Source organism: Oryza sativa, chromosome 11 (assembly GCF_034140825.1).
Source record: "Oryza sativa Japonica Group chromosome 11, ASM3414082v1".
NCBI classification, from domain to species: Eukaryota; Viridiplantae; Streptophyta; class Magnoliopsida; order Poales; family Poaceae; genus Oryza; species Oryza sativa.
The window spans coordinates 2,040,209-2,060,370 of record NC_089045.1 but is presented as its reverse complement, the minus strand read 5'-3'; the positions used below and the strand labels follow the sequence as shown (position 1 = coordinate 2,060,370).

The 20,162-nt window shown below is 47.8% G+C and overlaps 4 protein-coding genes across 4 annotated transcripts; 1 reads left to right on the top strand and 3 right to left on the bottom strand.

Annotated features, from left to right (window-relative positions):
* Nucleotides 1–5: 5 nt before the first annotated feature.
* LOC4349747 (two-component response regulator ORR9) lies at nt 6–1,990 on the bottom strand. Its single transcript, NM_001404443.1, has 5 exons — nt 1,754–1,990; nt 1,563–1,654; nt 1,366–1,443; nt 1,180–1,250; nt 6–490 (listed from the first exon to the last, which is right to left on the bottom strand). Exons 1-5 carry the CDS (start codon nt 1,854–1,856, stop codon nt 229–231), a joined length of 606 nt encoding a protein of 201 aa, NP_001391372.1. The 5' UTR covers nt 1,857–1,990; the 3' UTR covers nt 6–228.
* A 3,248-nt stretch (nt 1,991–5,238) lies between these two features.
* Nucleotides 5,239–8,363, top strand: LOC4349746 (cytochrome P450 90A3-like). Its single transcript, NM_001423155.1, has 7 exons — nt 5,239–6,015; nt 6,158–6,436; nt 7,086–7,172; nt 7,338–7,416; nt 7,535–7,641; nt 7,756–7,892; nt 8,034–8,363. The coding sequence occupies exons 1-7, from the start codon at nt 5,302–5,304 to the stop codon at nt 8,134–8,136; spliced, it is 1,506 nt and encodes a 501-aa protein (NP_001410084.1). The 5' UTR covers nt 5,239–5,301; the 3' UTR covers nt 8,137–8,363.
* Nucleotides 8,364–15,874: 7,511 nt separating this feature from the next.
* On the bottom strand, nt 15,875–16,570 carry LOC136354065 (E3 ubiquitin-protein ligase SIRP1-like). The gene has a single exon (XM_066305670.1). It carries the CDS (start codon nt 16,568–16,570, stop codon nt 15,875–15,877), a length of 696 nt encoding a protein of 231 aa, XP_066161767.1.
* A 1,587-nt stretch (nt 16,571–18,157) lies between these two features.
* LOC112936902 (uncharacterized) lies at nt 18,158–20,080 on the bottom strand. Its single transcript, XM_066305669.1, has 3 exons — nt 19,720–20,080; nt 19,431–19,660; nt 18,158–18,523 (listed from the first exon to the last, which is right to left on the bottom strand). Exons 1-3 carry the CDS (start codon nt 19,931–19,933, stop codon nt 18,158–18,160), a joined length of 810 nt encoding a protein of 269 aa, XP_066161766.1. The 5' UTR covers nt 19,934–20,080.
* Between the last annotated feature and the right edge of the window lie 82 nt (nt 20,081–20,162).

The following is a 20,162-nucleotide window of genomic DNA, read 5'->3' as shown; positions in this document are numbered from 1 at the left end:
TTTTCAGTGGCCCTTAATCTCAGCAGGAATTTGAAGGCTTAACTGGCTTAAAATCACAATGTGATGAACTGAGAATCACCCATTCGAATTCAAGCAGTATCCGTTAACGGATTCCATTCTATTTTGTAAACTAGATGTTAGTATCCCTTTTACGAATCTGTATGTCAAAAACCGATCAGACAGAAGCAAGAAAAAAAATCAGTGTCAAATGACCAGTCAGATGCTAAATCAACTATGCCTTGGTCTTATTGTGTGGGGCAAAATTTCTTCATCGACTGCCTTTCTCTTGTGGCTGTTGCTGCTAGTGCTGCTGCTGCTGTTCTCGCTTGTGGGGTTACTGCTGTTGTTGCTTTCGCTGTTGCTTTGCAGGTTTTGTTCCTGCTGGTAGTGCTCCTTGCATCTGCTTTTCAGTATGTGGGGCTTCAGCTTGCTCATGTCGGAGAGCCGAACTGGTTTGAGGAAAAATTCATCAGCTCCTTCCTCCAGGCATCTGATTCAGATAACAAAATCAAAACTGTATCAGAGTTTATTCTAAGATCAAAAACCATGATATGCAATCCAGAAATTAAACACAGGATTATTCTCCATGTACTATCCATTACAAATTTCTTTTTTTTATTCATATCTTATGATATCTGGAGGATATTTTACTTTACTTTTAGAGTGCCCTCTTGTTGCTCCATTTGTTGTACATATATAATAGAATATATTGTGACAAAGACATGTGGTGCTAGTTAGTTGTCTGCAACTAAAGACCATTTTATTAGACACCACATCATGGAAGATCGACAAGATTGATTTGCGTATCACTCCATATCTTCATTATTGATTTTACACCAAAACTGTCGAGATAGAATATTAAGACGACGTGAGCTGTGTGGGGCTTGTTCCTTAATTATACTGCATGTGACTCCAAATCAATTAAGGATTCGGAGAGATCTCCATATCAAGTTTAGCCTTAAACCAGCTTGGTTCTATATTTGATTATTTTTCACAAATGATAAGGTTTCCACTACCTTTTTTCTCTATATGCATACGAAGATGTTCTCCTTTTTTGTGCTCTAAGTTTTTACTAAATTATCTGCACATCTGACTTTGGCATGTTCATCCAAATATCATAAGATGCTTGTATTGTAATAGATGGTCGAAATAATATGGTAGATCCATAAGAGTGCTCACCTATTGATCCTTGAAGGAATGTTATCCGATGACATGATCACAACTGGGATGTCCCTTAAATAAGACGATTCCTGATTGAACAAACCAAAAGGGAAAAAACTGTATTCAGGAACTGACCTCACTGTCATCTTGAGTAGATCAAATCAAATGGTTGGTACAATCAAATAGAGCAGAGATGGTAATTACCTTGATCTTCTTGAGAAGATCATATCCTGTCATGCCAGGCATGCAGTAGTCTGTGATGATCAGGTTCACTGCAACCTCCTGTTAATCCATAAAAGAGCAATTCAGAAACTCTTGTTCAGAACAAAGAACACTGCAACCTCCTGTTAATCCGTATTTTTTTTCATGGTTAGCACCTATGGTACCATTCATCTTCTTACCTGCTGATCTGATTGAGTAGAAATTGGGCTGTCCTCATGATCATGGAGCCCCAAGAACTCCAGAGCCTTGCTCCCGGAATCAACAGTGGTAACTACACAAACAAAAGCCAAACCTACCATCAGATGCCAATTCATACAGCAACCGAGAGAAGAAAAGAGTCTGCAAGCACAAAAGAAAAATCTTGTAATACCTTGGAAAGAAGAGGTCTTGAGTAGCCTCTCGATGAGCTTCCTGTCAGGAAGGCTATCATCCACAGCCAGGACATGGAACGGAGCCTCTATAGCCACTGCCATGGAAGAAGGCAAAGCTAGCACAGATATGTTTTTCTCTTCTCTGAAAGAACAGAAGAGACTACAAGGAGAAAGCAAGAATGGTAGAAGAGAAGATGCAGATGGTGTGTGTGCTTGGCATGAAAGGCTTTGCTTTACAAGGGCGTTTGGGTGTGGTTGAGCTTATATATATACATAAGCATGTGAAAGGATTCTTGGAGATATGAAAAAAGAAGAAAAGCTGATGGGGAAAACAGGTGTAATGACCAAAGAAAATCCTGCCTCATGGAAAGCAAGATCCCGGGCAGATTTGCTGCAAATCTTGCCAGGAATTGACTCCACAAAGAATAGGCCCCCGGCAACATCAGTAGTACTCTTTGTATTCTAGAGCAAGAAAGATGGTCCACCATTTTCTTTTGCTCCCTATCCCCTTTTTCAAATCCTTTTTTTCTTTAGTTTTTAGTTAATTGGGTTGTCCTCTTGTTGGATGACCTGAAAGACTGAAAGATGCGGATCGTTTTAGGCGATTTGGTAAAGCAAAAGAAAATTCTTCTCCATGTGTGACCTGCCAGTTTGCTGCATCAGATTTGTTGCTGTACATCAACACATATATTGCTACAATCACAGTCATTTCTTGACACTCACACTGTCAGTCTGTCACACATCGTTTCATCAAACTTATGTGAAGTCGCATGCTTGCATGGGAATAATACTGCACACATCCATGCCTCAGAGAACAAATTAAAGATTAACCGCTAATGGTCATGCTGGCACATATCTGAATTCTGATCTAGCCACAAACAAACTGCTAATAATTGATAAGCATCTCCTGTACAAGAAGATTAGTAAAATAGCATCTCCTGTACAACAAGATTAAAATATAATCAGGCTTCAAATCCTCGGATCGGATGGGGTTGCCACACCAGCCAAGAAATCCTCCTGATCGGACGATTTCTCGGTTGCTACCAACTTTCCCCAGCCAAATCTTGGCGATGCAGCCAGCAACTTTCCTTATCATATCATCAGCGACTCAGCGAGTAGGAAGGCAAAACACATGGAACGCGAAGTGGTTCGCGGAGTCACCCAAATCTGAAGGCGCGGATCCGGTGACGCCTGGCACGGCCAACTGAAGAAGATCGAGAAGTGGAGATGATTCGATATGATATCGCGTTCGATCGCCGCGTCGCTTTCCAGGGCGGCGATGGTTTTGACATGAGCGCGAGGAGAGGAGACGAGAGATTTTGCTCGGAGTATCCGCTGCCGATCACCACGAAAGTGGCGTTTTCCTGTGCCGCGGATACGCTCCCGATTCCTCCCCCACTTGCGCTTGCGCCTTTCGCTTTCCTTGCAACTGCCGCGCTCTTTTGTCGTGAACATTTTGGCTCGCGTTTCGATCCTTGACCTGTTCAATCCCAGTTTGTACGTACGCGCGCGCTTGCGTTGCATTTGCATGTACGTGTGGTGTGGACTTCACCTGGGACCGAACGGAACAGAGCGTGGAGGATTCCGTATCATCAAACGCGGATTTAGTTTGGGCTTGGGTATCTTCTCAGATTTCCACGTACTATTTGATATGAACGTCGTCTCTTCAGTACAGCTGTACAAGCAACCGACGAAAACAGCAAGAATGCATCCAGTACTATCACTGTATCACATCGCTGCTGATTGTAATGGACAGTAACGGAGAGTGATTCATGCAGTCATGTGAAACGTGCGAATCGATCGTATGCTCAGAAAAGTCAGAATAGTTTCCGTCCGCACGAAAATTTTGTAGCCGAAGCGAGGCTTAGTACACGGATGAACGTTACGACCGGCGGCCGAACCACTTATGGGCCAACACAAATGGGCCTCAGCTACATTCCAGTCCAGTTAAGGCTCAAATTATATGGGCCGCACCTGCACCACAGTCCCTATCCGACCCAACTTATATGGACTGCACGCACGTACACCTTCCAGCCCAACTTATATGGGCCTCACGTACACCACAGTCCCGTTCCGGCCCATCTTATATGGGCCACACGTACGCCACAAGGCCGTTCCGGCTGATGGGCTGAAGCGCGCGCGGCCTCTGGGTGCGGATTTGATCCAGCCGTTGTGTCTGTGTGCGGACGGCCTGGCTGCTCGTGCGTTGTGCGGCACACGAGTTACTGTTGAGATACAGTAGACAGGCAGATGGTCGCAACTGCCATACTATATTCCATGCACAAGCTTACAAAATGGTATCTCCACCGAAATAACACCATCATCAACAGACAATTCATGCGTGTGTGATCTATCATTACTATAGTAGTATGTCGCTACTGATAACATTGTTATCCTGCACCTTGCACGATGAGGCCGTCACATCACATTTCTAACCCCACACATGCTCTTTCGGAGTTCTTAGTTTAATTTTCATGAAATTCGTTCCATATGTGGCCTCGATTTTATATTTAGAACTCCCAAACTCCATTTATCTCAAAATATACATATTTGTAGCTCAAATATAGGTATATTTATAGTCTAATTTGAATTACAAAGATATGTACTTTCTCTATCATGAAATACTCCCTCTATCTAAAGTATATAGTAACTTTTAGCTATATATTCATATTAACATCTAAAGTATTGTTTAGGCCTTGTTTAGTTAGGGAAAAATTTTAGGTTTGGTTGTCACACCGGATATACGGATACGTATTTGAAGTATTAAACGTAGTCTAATAACAAAACAAATTACAGATTCCATTAGGAAACTGCGAGACGAATTTATTAAGCCTAATTAATTTATCATTAGCAAATGTTTACTGTAGCACTATATTATCAAATCATGGCGTAATTAGGCTAAAAAGATTCGTCTCGTAATTTACACGTAAACTATGTAATTAGTTTTTTTTCCACATTTAATACTCTATTTATGTGTCCAAACATTTAATGTGATGGGTGAAAAGTTTTTATTTTGAGAACCTTACTAACGTAACGTGTTGAAGAGGACTTTCAGTTCATTGAGAAGTAGCCCCTCTCTCATAAACCATACTCCCCCGTTTAAATATATTAAATTTTAGCTACAAATCAGGATAGGTTCTCCATAGGTTAATCTCTTCAATGCTACAAAGCCGTATTTTGGGTTCTAATATGAATATTTTTTATGATATGATGCATGTATACGATTCCTGCATATGAAACTCCCATGTTCTGATGTTCTTTTTCTCAAAAGTCATTCTATCATATTTTCCCAACATGCGCATGCTGCCCCATACATTCCCCTTTTGGACCAAACAACATTATTTTATGCATCTAACTCTAAATTAATAATTAATCCACTCCAAAAAAATCTAAACTAATCCCTTTTATTAACCTCTTTCCTCAATAATTTAATCAGCCACCTATAAATACCCCACAAACATCCTACCCTTTGGAGCAGATCCTCTGGTTGTCGGAGCCTCATCAATCTCACTCGCTCCTTGCCCACGCCGCGCACGCCCACGCCGCCATGGCCGCGGCCGCGCTGCTCCTCCTCGCCGCGGCCGCCGCCATCGTCGTGGTTGCCATGGTGCTCAGATGGCTCCTCCTCCTCGGGGGCCCCGCCGCCGGGAGGCTGGGGAAGAGGGCGCTGATGCCGCCGGGGAGCACGGGCCTGCCGCTGATTGGCGAGACGCTGCGGCTCATCTCGGCGTACAAGACGCCCAACCCGGAGCCGTTCATCGACGAGCGCGTGGCGCGCCACGGCGGCGTGTTCACCACCCACGTCTTCGGCGAGCGCACCGTGTTCTCCGCCGACCCGGCCTTCAACCGCCTCCTCCTCGCCGCCGAGGGCCGCGCCGTCCACTCCAGCTACCCGTCCTCCATCGCCACGCTCCTCGGCGCGCGCTCCCTGCTCCTCACCCGCGGCGCCGCGCACAAGCGGCTCCACTCCCTCACCCTCACCCGCCTCGGCCGCCCCGCGTCGCCGCCCCTCCTCGCGCACATCGACCGCCTCGTGCTCGCCACCATGCGCCAGTGGGAGCCCGCCGCCACCGTGCGCCTCATGGACGAGGCCAAGAAAATCACCTTCAACCTCACCGTCAAGCAGCTCGTCAGCATCGAGCCGGGACCGTGGACCGAGAGCCTCCGCCGCGAGTACGTCAAGCTCATCGACGGCTTCTTCTCCATCCCCTTTCCTCTCGCCAACCTCCTCCCTTTTACCACCTACGGCCAGGCCCTCAAGGTGCTCGTTCTTTTGCCTCCATTCATTTTTTTTAATCTTTCCCTATGCATCTTACATTGCCTTACAACGAATTGGCGTCAGCTATTGATGTACTCTTATATCTCTCATAAAAATGTGGCATTGCATGATTTGATTCCTGCAGGCGAGGAAGAAGGTGGCCGGTGCACTGCGGGAGGTGATAAAGAAGAGGATGGAGGAGAAAGCGGAGAATGGTGGCTCCATTGGGGATGATGAGGGGAAGAAGGAGAAGAAGGACATGGTTGAGGAGCTTCTTGAGGCGGAGGGTGGCAGCTTCTCGGAGGAAGAGATGGTGGATTTCTGCCTTTCTCTGCTGGTGGCTGGGTATGAGACTACGTCCATGCTCATGACGCTCGCGGTCAAGTTCCTCACTGAGACGCCTGCTGCGCTAGCTGAGCTCAAGGTATAAAACTATTTAAATTAGTTGTTTGGTAGTAATTGTCAATTCTTGTATACACGTGCGGTAGTAGGTACCAGGTGCTGTCAATTGTCAAATAACGCCTGAAATAGGGAGGAATTTCATTTATTATAGTTGAGTGTTAATTGTTAAAAATATGGTTGTTAGACTATCTTTCACACCAATTCTGTCCAAAAGAGAAGTTTCTACTTTCTATTTCCGGTCTGTTGTTTTTAGTCAAGTTCACTACAGCTTTGTTCCTGGTTTGTTATTGACTTGAATACTTGATCCTGAGTATTAATTTATTATTGACTCGAACCATTTATGTTCTTGAGTCCTGACTTCTTTTAGTTTAACTGTGTAAGAATGAATCTTCAGTTCAGTCAGTACTCTGGTTTCCTCATTTTATTTTTTTCTCATTTTATTTACTTGCATTGATGAGTGCTAGGTTCCTCAGTCTAACAACAAAGCGAGAGAATCGTAGCAATAATATCACAATAGGTCCAAATCTTAGAAATCTGAACTTCATGACTTTTCCTGGTACAAGTTTTGTTTCCAATATGTTAAGCTTTGAGAGTCCTCAAGATTGGTCCAAGTGGTATTTTTTACTTCACTACATGTGTAACTGATTCCAGATATCCTGCTGATTTTACAGGAAGAGCATGCCAATATCAGGGATATGAAAGGGAAAAAACAACCACTAGAGTGGAGCGATTACAAGTCCATGCCATTTACTCAATGTGTAAGTTGGAAAGCCCTTGTTTTCTTAAAAATTAGCTACTCCTAAAAATATCATGCCAACAGCACGAATCCATCTAGTGTAAATGGCATCTCTTAACTGAACCTTTGAAACGGTACAGTTGGTTTACTCACATCATGATTAAATGAAGGGTTAACATTTCTGCAGGTGATAAATGAGACACTCCGTGTGGGTAACATTATTAGTGGAGTATTCAGGCGAGCAAACACTGATATTCATTATAAAGGTATTTCAATATAAACTATACTAAGTCCACGTACATTTTATTCATTATCTAAAAGAAATCCCCATACATTTTTCATCAGAAATGCTCATTATGTATGGCATTTTTCTTTGTTTCTTAGATTACACAATTCCAAAGGGATGCAAGATTTTTGCTTCATTCCGAGCTGTGCACCTTAATAATGAACACTACGAGAATGCTCGGACATTTAACCCTTGGAGATGGCAGGTACTCCTAGGGGCTCTGTGTTATTGCTATTGGGTCTACTTATTCAATTATGTCCTGTGCTACAAAAGTAAAATTCACGCTGAAGCTATCTGCAACAAATTTGTTCCTGTGCAGATCAACAATAAACTTCAGAATGCGGTAGGGGCCAATATATTTACTCCATTTGGCGGTGGACCCCGGTTGTGTCCTGGCTATGAGCTTGCCCGGGTTGTCGTTTCTATCTTCCTCCATCATCTTGTAACGCGCTTTAGGTAAGCCACCTTAATCTCTCAAATTCAATCGCTATCTTGCTAGCCAGAAAGGTGTAGATAATCTGCAAATGGATTTTCCACATTGTGATCCAAATTGGGCACCAGTCTGATTCCATAACAACTTGACCAATGAATTTGCAGCTGGGAAGAAACCGAAGAAGATAGACTTGTCTTCTTCCCCACCACACGAACTCTCAAAGGATACCCTATCAATCTTCGGCTGCTTTCAGAATCAATTTGCTGACGTTAGGTCGTTTTGCAGCTGCTCTTATCTTGGAAGAAAGACTAAACATAGAAAAAATTATAGAAAAATAGTTCTCGCATAGGTAGTGCATTTCCCTCTTTTTTGTTGATCTGTAACTTGGTATGTAAACAGTAGGCAGCAGAGTTGTGCTGCTTGTAAAATGACCTAAAATGCTGTGGATACCGGTTACAAGCAACATTTTGTTGTGTACTAGTAGTACTTAGCTAGTCCTATCATCTTGTCGTTTATATGGCTATCCCCTACAGTATCATCAGCAAGATGCTGTTCTATGAGCAACGGGGAAAGGTCACATTCCGTTTCCTCGTTCCACTGTGTTTGGGTGGCAGTCTTTGTCATACCACTATCATAAACTGTTAGCCCAACATCACTCGGTATCAATCTTGATACTGTTAGTGTTTTTTTTTCTAGACTGGAAAGATTCTGTGACAAGTTCAGTTCTACAGTCTACAGTACATATAGCATAGCACACAGTGATGCTCAGAAACGGGACCTGCATGCAAGAAAGTTTGACTGCTTGACCATCCGGTATTACCAAGAAAGCAGTGAATGCATGATCTCAGACTTCACATTCACAGGATGCAACTATTGACTGTCTAAAAGAACTAAGAGTATGAGTGTGCAATCGAAACAGAATACAGTGCATAGTTCAGATGCAGTAAGCCAACACACATCTGCCTCCATCTTGCACACTAGCTAGCTTGAACTCTGAAGAATCACCACCACTCGTTCAACCATCTCAGTAACATACAGCAACTGCAGAGCCGACGCTGCTCCAGTGCTCTGTGCTGCTTCCCCTTTCTCTCTCGACGGATCACATAATGGACCTGTCCCTAGCTGCTGTTTGCGACCGATTGCGCACGCTCGCTTGCCTCCATCCCTGCCGACGCGAGTTCGTACTGCGTACCTGACAGTACAGTGCAGCAGTAACGTCATCGATCGAGAGATTGGTAGACAGATAACTGATCTTGAAACGCTAGCTGATGAGATCGAGTGCATATGGGCCTATCTACCTTTCTCTGTAGGCGATGGATATGCTACTACTGCTCTGTTAGGCTGTCGCGATCGTGAAAGGGTTGCAAAAGTTTGGGCACGGTCCTGTCGGAGCAATCATGCAATCAGCCATGTTCCTTGCTCGTACTCACTCCGTCCAAAAAAAAACAAACTATGGTTTCCGTGCCTAACGTTTGACCGTCCGTCTTATTTGAAAAAATTATGAAAAAAAAAATAAAAAGACAAGTCACGTATAAAATATTAATTATGTTTTATCATCTAACAACAATGAAAATACGAATTATAAAAAAATTTATATAAGACGGACAGCTAAAGTTGAACACGAAAACTCAGGGTTTGTCTTTTTTTTTTTAAGACGGAGGGAGTACGCATCTACACTTTCCGGGAGGCGAGGATGCTTCCTGAAGCCATCCGAGCTTGCATGGCAATATGGTGTTCGTGCATAGGATCGATCACCCTTTGGAGTCCCGTGTAGCCAAACCGCTGTTTAGACATCTGACTATATCTCAGCTCATCTGATTCAGAACATGCAGTGCCTACAGTGACAGTGTTAATGGCTTATGGGACCAACAGTGTAATCGACCGTGGACGCCGTTCTGCTGACCGAAGAACAGAATATATAATCGTCTCACCTCATTGCCAAATTGCCCCAATTCTATCAGTAGGCCATGTTGAAGAAGCCGACCATACGTGACAGCATGCGAGTATCTCGATATATTCGTGCGTGCTACTTACCAAAAGGAGATTAGAACTGCAGCACCGTGAAAAGCAACGAGACATACGCATTGCTGTACTAGTATGTGTGTAGTGTAGGCCACTGCCACTTGCACACAAAGAGAGTGGCAGTGTGCACTGTGCTTGGGTACGTACTGCTCATCGACACAGCATCGACGACAGACGAACTGATCACATTGCATGCGTGCATGTTCGTCGTTCGCAAGTTGCGACTGCTGCAAATTGCAAGAGCAATCGCCGACCACTTAATTTTTTTTGTTAAAAATATTAGCATGCATGCATCTTTACCGACGTGACATAAGTATATTGTAGCATATTCGCAGCAATTAACTATTCCAGAATAGTTGCAAGCGGCGCACCATTTCAGCATAGAGAGTATGTGATTTATCACTCGCAGAAGACACAGTGAGCACCAAAGCTCCGTGTCAGAATTTCATATATGTCTACAAAGAAAAGATTAATCTATATTTATGACGCTGCATTTTTTCTAAAAAACAGTCAAAAACTTATAAAACCGTTTGTTTTACATCATTCGATGGTTTTGACCCTGATTTTTATCCTACGTGACTGGTGAGTCAGCGTGGGACTCACATGTCTGGACGCCACGTCATCAGGCTCTCCCTTCCTCCTCCTCTCTCTCTCCCTATCTCACTCATCTTCCTCTAGGCAGGCCGGTCGGCGGTGGGGAGGAGGTCGCCGGGATGAAGAGGTCAGACGGCCAGGTGGCGACGCGGCGGTGACACGGGAGAAGGGGAGGGAGGCAATGGCGGGAGCACATGGGAGATCGAGCACGACAGCGAGTGGAGTGGGGCGACGGCGAGGTGGAGAGGCATCGCGCGAAGCCGACGAGGCGGTGGCGCGTGAAGCCGGCGGCGCGGATCGGGGCGTGGCAGTGGCGGACAACGACGACGATGATAGCGACATGTTCGAGGAGGAGGACGCACGCAGCTCCTCCCTCGCCGCGGCCTCCTCCAACCTCCTCCTCGAGTCCGGGCGCTACCACCACCACCAACTCGCCGCCCACCCATCCATGGCGAACCCGAGGATAGCCATCACCTCACCGTCGCCCCCGCCGTCGTGTCGTCGCCGGTCCATTAATTCCTGAAGCGGCCGACGTCCCCTTCCTGCTCTCCCTCTTCGTGTTCCTCACCCGGATCTGCCAGTGACGCCCGCCCGTGCCCGCGCACACTGACCTACCGGGCCTTCTCCCCGTGCGCCATCGTCGAGAAGATGGCGGCGGCCGGTCGAGCTGGTGGCGCCATCGCCGCCGCCTCCTCCCATCCTACTGCTGGTCGTCGTGGGCTCGTGGCGCACCGCCAAGATGCCCGTGGCGGTGGACGTCTCGCGGTGGCCAGGCGACCGCACCGGCCTCTGCCGCGCAGCGCTGTCCGTCGCGGACGCCGCGCACCCCATCACAGCCGCCGAAGGGGAGGGACGACGGCGAGAGGGGGACGACGTTCTTGGTGGAGCTCGTCGTCGTCGGAGATGAGATGAAGCTCGTCTGATTTTCCCCGCCCTTGCCGGCCGCCTTCTCCCGCTGGCCCTCCTCCTTCTCCTGCCTCCCGGGCCGCTCCGTCCCCGAGCTCGCACACGCGGCGACGTCGCCACCTTCTCCCGTGTCGTCGTCGTCGCCGCCTCGGCCGCTGCCGCCGTGTCGCCGGCTGCCGACGCCCTCCTCCCCACCCGCGGGCCGGCCCGGCCTGCCCAGTCCAGAGAGAAGGTTGTGTGTGTGTCTGTGAGAGAGAGAGAGAGGAGGAGGAAAGGAGAGAAAGGGAGAGGCCGCCCTGCTGACGTGGCATCCTGACATGTGGGGTCCACGTGGGTCATACGATGAGTCAGCCATCACGTCGGACAAAATTAGGGTCAAAACCGTCGAGGGACCTAGTTTGCACTAGTTTTATAAGTTAGGGGATGCGTTGTATCCGGTTTTACGGTTGGGGGACGATTTTGTAACTAGATGTCAAGTTGAGGGACCTTCGTTGTACTTTTTCCTCCGAAGATTAATCAACCAGCTTCGACTCAAACAAAGCCAAGGCCCATAAGCCCATTTGGAAGTCCAAGTCGTTCGCCCGGCAATTGGACCGGTTTCCCGGACGGAATTGGGCCTTCTAAACGGGCTCCCGAACGATGCCAATGCTGGCCCACCTGAACATCTCCCAATAGGAATGGCGTTACTCCGATCAAAGCATGGCAAAGCGGCAACAGCGAACAGTTCAGTAAAATTAAGGGTCATCTCTATGAATGTAAAAAAAAAAAAGGGTCATCTCTATGGCATATGTTATAGTGTCTACAAAGAATTAATCAATCTGCGTTTGCCTGTTACAATTTTCCGTGCGACCGAGTCAACAAACTGATCGAGCCAGGTTACAAAAGAAATCATATACATGTGCATGCTTGATGATGCACGGTGACAATTGCCAAATTAGAATGCTGATCATGTCCCCGAACCAGAACCAGGCGTGAGCAATGGCCACAGTCCCGCCTCCGCCTCCGCCTGGGTGGGCAGCGCGAAGCGGCAGAGCGGGCAGAGGCGGCTGACCTGCAGCCACTCGAAGATGCAGCTCTCATGGAAGGCATGGCAGCACGGCATCTTCCTCATCAGCTTGTCGCTCTCCTCCTCGAAGGCCTCCAGGCACACGGAGCAGTCCTTCTCCTTCGCCTCGCCGGCCGACGTCTCCTCCAAGGCGGCGATGGCCTCGCTGCACGCCGGGACGGAGCCGAAGCGACCGTTGCTGTATCCTTCCGGTACGGCAGCGGCAGCGTTAGGCCTCTGGAAGGTGGGGCGCCAAAATAAAGAGCGCGGCCGCGGCCGCGGCCGCTGCCGTGGGAGCCTGCAGCCTCCTGTACATGTCGTGGGGCAGCAGCAATCGTCCTGTGGTCGCCATGCTCCGGCGACTAGGACAAGAATGCGCGCGACGCTCGGCACCAATGAGCAGCTAGCCGATCGAGAATTTGAAGATTGATGTGCAGGGACGCGTATATCGGTATGTACCGCATGTGCGTGCAGATTTATAGCTAGGGCTCGCATACCACGCACGCGACTACGCCGCTGTGTTCGAGCTAGTTCGAATCGGAATTGAAATCAGTAATCAAGGATGGTAATGCTGGTTCCGAGTTGGAGTCCGCCTGCTGCCTTCGCTGCCAGTGAGTCACTGCTCATCAGCTGTCGGAGCCTTTGCGGATGCTGTTGACGTGCCTGTTGGCTGTGCTTGTATCTTCACTTAAAAAGGGTGCCCAGGTGAAAGTGCATATCCTGTACAGGAAGTGGGGAACATGTGAGATTTGTACGAGTAATAAATTGCACTTCATTTCAAGTTCATCTTTACATTATAAAGCTGATATATTGCTAATATACCCTTTTATAGGGAAAAGTCCATTTTACACCCTCGAACTCTTATGCTTGTCCAAAATACACCCCCGAATTACAAAACCAGATATAATACACCCTAAACTTTCAATACCGAACACTTAACCCCCGAACTGTTTTTACCGTGGTTTTTGACACGTCAGATGCCACGTCAACCCTCGCTACGTCAGCCCACGAGGTAATATGGGCCAAGCCCATATTCTCTATCTCTCCCTGCCCTGTTCGTGCTTCTCTTCCTCACGACCGTTGGCGGCGGTGGTGTGGAGCTGCTGCGAGGACGGTGGGGCTGCCAGGGTTGCAGAGGTGGTCACCGGCAAGGAGAGTGGCGACGACGGTGGAGCTTGCTGCCCCGCGCGCAAGAGGCGGACCTCACCGGAGCTACACACGAGGGGGGGGAGTCCTCCCTATGGAGCGCCGCCAACGCTTGGTAGAGGACAAGCTCAAGCTCATATCCGCATCCGCCAGCCGCCGCCGTCTCGTCAAGCTTCAGTTCCTCATCCCCAAGCCCCGTTGCCACCGTCGAACTCTACGTCCCCGAGCAGCTCTAGCTCCACCGGCGAGCTCGGTTACGACAGGAGAGGCGGACCTTGTCCTGGGTCTCGCCGGCAGTCAGCGCAGAAGGGAAGGCTGGGGATGTGCTTGAGCCTCGTCGCCGCAACGAGTCCCCTACTCTACCGCCACCGATCTCCTACTCCACAAGCTCAAGAATGCCACCGCCGCTGCTCTCGTGCTCTGGGAGGAAGAAGGATAGAGAGAAAAAGGGAAGAGGAGATGAGGGAAGAAGAAGAAGTGGCTCCGTGGCTATGGACTGAGATGTGGTCCAAATTTTTATTTGCTGAATGGACTTCCACATCAATGCCACGTTGGTGAAAACCAGTTGAAAAACCACTTGAGGGTGTAAAGTGAACGGTATTGAAAGTTGGAGGGTGTGAAATATCCAGTTTTATAGTTTTGGGTGTATTTTAGACAAAACGAAGAGTTGGAGGGTAAAATGGACTTAACCCCTTTTATTAATACTGCAAGTATATATAGGTAGTATATTATACTGTAAATTTCTCAGGGCTTCCTAGGGGGCGCGTGCGCGCCAGCTTCTTAACTCGCACAGCCGCGCGCGCCCCCTCACTAGTAGTCCACGAGCTGACGCCGGTAATTACGGTGATTAGTGTTAATTACCGTCATTAGCATTATTTTTAAAACAGTAACATAAATAATTCAGTTACCAATTTTTTTTGAAAAGTAATTGAAAGTTTTAAATTTGCAGTCAAAAGATTTTAAAATTTGAGTTGAAAGTTTTAAATTTTGATTCGAACTTTTTGAAATTTGACATAGAAGTTTTCAAGTTGAGTTGAAAGTTTTCGAAATTGAAGTTGAAAGTTTTCAAATTTGAGTCGAAAGTTTCAAAAATTGAGTTGAAAGTTTTTCAAATTTGACTTGAAAGTTTGTAACTTGATTTGAAAGTTTCGAATTTTTAGTTGAAATTTTTTGAATTTGGAGATGAAAAATTCTTAAGATTGTGAGTTGAAAACTTTCAAATTTGAATAGAAAGTTTTAAAATGCCGAGTGGAAAGTTTTCATAATTTGAGTTGAAAGTTTTCAAAATTTTCAATTTTAAAATTAAATCTTATGTCAAAAAGTTTAGTTAAATGTTCTAATCACTGCATGCATGTATATACGTCAGTTGTCCAATTACAACCAGAAGATACTAATTGAATGTGTTAATAGGGAGCATATATACATACATGACTGAATCGCGTTGATAAGTCACGAGGGGGCTCCTAGCTAGCGCGTGCGCGTCGCTAGCGAGCACTCCCCCCCTCTTAAGCCTTAACTACCTCTATTAGTAATATACTTAACACTAATGATAGTAATTAGGAAAGATTCTGGAGAATTTTTTGGAAGATTTTTTTACTAACAGATTGAAAAAAATTTAAGTTAGATTTGAAAACTTTTGATTTAAGTTTTAAATTTTAAAGTTAAATTTTGAAAACTTTCAACTCGAGATTTAAAAACTTTCAACTCGAGAATCAAGATTCGAAAATTTTCAAGTCCAGATTTAAAAATTTTGAAAACTTTCAATTTGAGATTTGAAAACTTTCAATTTGAGATTTGAAAATTTTCAACTCGAGATTTGAAAACTTTTAACTTGAGAGTCGAAAACTTTCAAGTCCATATTTGAAAATTTTGAAAACTTTCAAATCGAGATTTGAAAACTTTCAACTCAAGATTTAAAAACTTTCAAGTTCAGATTTAAAAATTTTCTACTCAAAATTTAAAAACTTTCAAACTCAAAACATGCTAAAAGATTAAAAAAATCAGAAAAAAGTGGGAAAAAATGAAAAAAATCGGTAAAAAAACGTAAAAAAGGCGTGGGAGGAGGCGCGCGAATTAGCGATTCCGAAGTCACGAGGCCCAGCAGGACCATGTCAAACGCCGAAACGCTCGTGACTTGCTGATCTCGCGCGTGCGCGCGCATTAGCAATCTCAAAAATTCTCTTAATTAATCGTGATATTCTCTTTTCACATGGCATAATTGTGTAATGAACAATTCCAGCCATTCAGATCCATATTTACATCAAAAACTGAAATTGCATCTCTCAATGCTGATCAACTCGTATACTCATCAGCCGCATCAGCGAACAGTCGATGCAGACATAGGATGGTCTCTTCATCATCGTCGTCGTCGTCGTTCTCTGCCTGGACCACCTCTTCATCCTCCTCCGTCTCAGCAGGCAACGGGAAGCGGCAGAGCGGGCAATGGCGGTTAATCAGAAGCCAGCTGAATATGCACTGCTCATGGAAGCAGTGCGAATCAGCGCACGGCATCTTCCTAAGCTTGTCGCCCTCCTCGAAGCCCTGAAGGCACACCGGGCAGTCCTTCGCCTCGCCTTTCTCGTCGCCGACGGTAATCTCCGGCAGGTTTACGATCGCCATGCTCGACGCCGGCGTAGCTCCACCGCCATTGCCGTCGTCATCCGCTTGTAGGATACCGTCCAGTAGGTCCACGATGCTGAAGCCGCTGGTGGCTTGGTCGTCGAGTCCGCCGCTACGGTCGGAGTTGCCGGAGAAGCGCGCGACGCCGTCCCCGTCGAAAGTGACGGCCTGCCATGACGCCGCCGTCCGCCTGGTTGGCCCCGGCGTGGAGCTTGACGACGTCCTGGAAGCACGAATCCAACTCCAAATGTTGAATCCTTGCTCTGCCCAGTACTGGTCGATGAACTGTTGAAATTGTTCGTCCGACATGTGCGATGTGTCGGGGACATCGTCGGAGGCCTCGCTTGACCATGGTTCTTCACCCGCCATATTCCGGCAGAACGAACAGATTGATATACAGTGATACCACCTAGACTGCAAGATTTATTGTTGGAATATCTTTTTTCAAAATAAACAAAGAGAGAGAGAGAGAGAGAGAGAGAGAGAGAGAGAGAGAGAGATTTATTGAAGAGCTTTGCAGGGAGATATGCTGATCGTGTTCGGAGACGGAATCAAGTTCGAACTCGGTCGTGGGGCACGCGGAAAAAGTACACCGAAGGTCCCTCAACTTATCATCGAGTTACAAAATCGTCCTCCAACCGCAAAACCGGATTCAACGCATCCCCCAACTTACAAAACTAGTGCAAACCAGATCCCTTAGCGGTTTTGACCCCGGTTTTGTCTGACGTGGCGGCTGAGTCATCGTGGGACCCACGTGGGCCCCACATGTCAGGATGCCACATCAGCAGACCGGCCTCTCCCCTTCCTCTCCTTTCCTCCTCTCTCTCTCTCTCTCTCACTCCTCTCTGGACTCTGTGCAAGGCCGGCCGGCGGTGGGGAGGAGGTCGCCGGCGCAAGGAGGTCCGACGGCTGGCCGGCGACACGGCGATGGAGGCATGGGAGAAAGGAAGGGCGGCGACAGGGCGAGGCGGTGTCCGCGGATGCGGCGGCGGAGAGGCGGCGGCGGCTACGACACGGGGCGAGGAAGTCCGACGGTCGGCCGGCGACGCGGCGGCGGAGACACAGGTGAAAAGGGAAGGCGGCGGTAGGGCGAGGCGGCTTCGGCTGCGACGCGGGGCGAGGAGGTCCGACGGCCGGCCGGCGACACGGTGTCGGCGGGTGAGCGGCGGCGCCATGGCCGCAGCTAGGCGCCCTCCCCTTTCACCTGTGTCTCCGCCGCCGTGTCGCCGGTCGACCGTCGGACTTCCTCGCCCCGTGTCGTAGCCGCCGCCGCCGCATCCACGGACACCGCCTCGCCCTGCCGCCGCCCTCCCTTTCTCCCGTGCCTCCATTGCCGCGTCGCCGGCCGGCCGTCGGACGAGTCCAGAGAGGAGTGAGAGAGAGAGAGAGAGGAGGAGGAGGAGGAGGAGGAGGAGGAAAGGAGAGGAAGGGGAGATGCCGGTCAGCTGATGTGGCATCCTGACATGTGGGGCCCATGTGGGTCCCACGATGACTCAGCCGCCACGTCAGACAAAACTGGGGTCAAAACCGCTAAGGGACCTGGTTTGCACTGGTTTTGTAAGTTGGGGGATGCGTTGTATCCGGTTTTGCGGTTGGAGGATGATTTTGTAACTCGATGATAAGTTGAGGGACCTTCAGTGTACTTTTTCCTGGTGCACGCACGCATGGGTGGGGGACGCAGGCCCAAGCACAGTCGGCCTGTTCGTGACAGGCCGGCACGGCCCATCTCACCGAGGAAGCACATGAGGTGCACTTTATAGTCTCCGTGTTCCTTTATTGCCACTGTACTGCCTAAATTTACTCAAAATAAAAATAACCTTGCATAGTTGCATGGACAAAAAAAGATGTGCATCAAATTAATTTCTAATTCGTTGTAAACTCCTAATACCAATTATGTTTTTGACATTACAATGTGCAGCCAAACTCCAATAACCATAAATCCATATATGCTCTATCTCACGCTTCTTCTGGGTTTTTCTGTTCAGAATCCCTCTCAGCAGGCAGAGCAAAACGGCAGTGTGGACAGAGGCGGCTCACCCTAAGCCATTCAGAGATGCAATTCGCGTGGAAGTCATGAGAGCAAGGCATCTTCTTGACTCTGTCACCCTCCTTAAATCCCTCTAGGCAAACTGCACATGCTTCCTCCTCCCTCGTCTCGGTCTCACTCACCGTCGTCTCTGGCACTGGCAGCGCAGCGATGGCGTCGCTGGAGGCCGGGACGGCGCAGAACCCGTCATCACTGTACGTGTCGTCATCTTCTTCGATATCACGATTGATGTGGATGTATGCTGATTCAACACCGTGTGGAACGTAGCTCGGCCCCTGTACGTGTGACAAATAAAGGTTGATGAGCAGCAACGTATGGGTCTCCGACAAGTTCAGGTCTCTGATCTGTTCATCGGCCATTGTTGCTTTGAGTTTTGAAGTGGATATGTGACTGGATTGGCCGCGAACGTAGATCGGAGACGTACGGTGGCTATGGGGCAAAACCAACAGAGTATTGAGCTATTGCTGATTAAGCTGCTAGAATCGTTTCTTTTTGTAAGAGGCAGATCGGAATCCGAATCACTCTCGATTAACTGGGACATCACTATTGTTTCTTCGATCTGATTGGGATTCTGCCTCGAATTCGTTTCTTATGTTCCGGTGCTGCGTGCCTGTGTCGACCCTGCCGCTATCTGCAGTGGCCACCTCTACATGCAACGTTTTCCCATTAACTCAAAACAATATAAGTTTCAACTCGAAATGTTGGCCTTCGATTCAGAACAATATAAGTTTCAACTCGAAATGTTGGCCTTCGATTCAGAAGGTCTCGGCGCTGAAATTCTTCCACTTGACAAGAAATTTTTAACTCCAATCTGAAGAATGGCTTAAACTACAACGAAGTTGGTCTCACGAGCGATTAATATTATAATTTTGTTTAAAAAATTCCGATAATTTAACTTAAGAAGTTGCCTTCATGAAAGATGCACGGTGAATACTCTCTATATAATCAAAAGATATCATAACCCCAGTGTATGAGCAACTACACTTTCTTCTAGTTTCATCGTTAAACATAACAAAGCGGGAAAAAAGTGCTTCCTTGCTGAATACCGAACATTAAACTAATCTACTCAGGGAACAAGAAACGGATGCATATCATTGCTTCGTCTTCTTCTTCATCATTGTTATGTTCCTCCTCCTCAGCCGCAGGCATGGCGAAGCGACAGTAGGGACAAAGACGGCTGACCTGAAGCCATTTGAAAACGCAGCTCTCATGGAAGTAGTGCTCGCATGGCATCTTCCTGAGCTTTTCACCCTCCTCGAACCCCTCTAGACACACCCCGCACTCCTTCTCCCTCGCCTCGCCGCCGCCGCCGCAGCCGCAGCCGACGGCCATCTCCGGCAGGCTAACGATGGCCTCGCTCAACGCCGGCACCGCGCCGAAGCCACCGTTGCTGTAAGCTTCGTCATCATCGGCTGCAAAATAATCAGCAACGCCGTCGTCGTCGTTGAACTCCGGTGACAAACCAATAAACCATTGTGTGGAGTATACGCGAACAGGACATTAGGCTCGGTGTTTTCGACCACCCTAGCGCCGCGGATGGGCGGCGGCTGATCAGCACGTTGCAGCCTATGCAGCAGTTCGGCGTCGGCTGGCTGCCGGCAGTGGCCGTACGTGACGGCCATCAATGTCAAGCAAAACACAGCTCGCTGTTGCTCGGACATGACGATGGACTGATCACTGGCCATCCGTGAGCAATTCCGTGGCCAATCATAGCGGCGTCCTCCGTCTTTCTACTTGATCACCAAGCGCGTGGGCGTGGGCAGGATGAGACGATGAGTCCTCCATAGTAGACATGAAACGATTTATATAGGAGGGGGTGGCGAAGTGGAGTAGGATTAATCCGATTCCGATTCAAGATGGATGTTATCTTGGTGGGTATCGCCGTTTGCACCTTCTGGTTGGGATCCCCCTCGG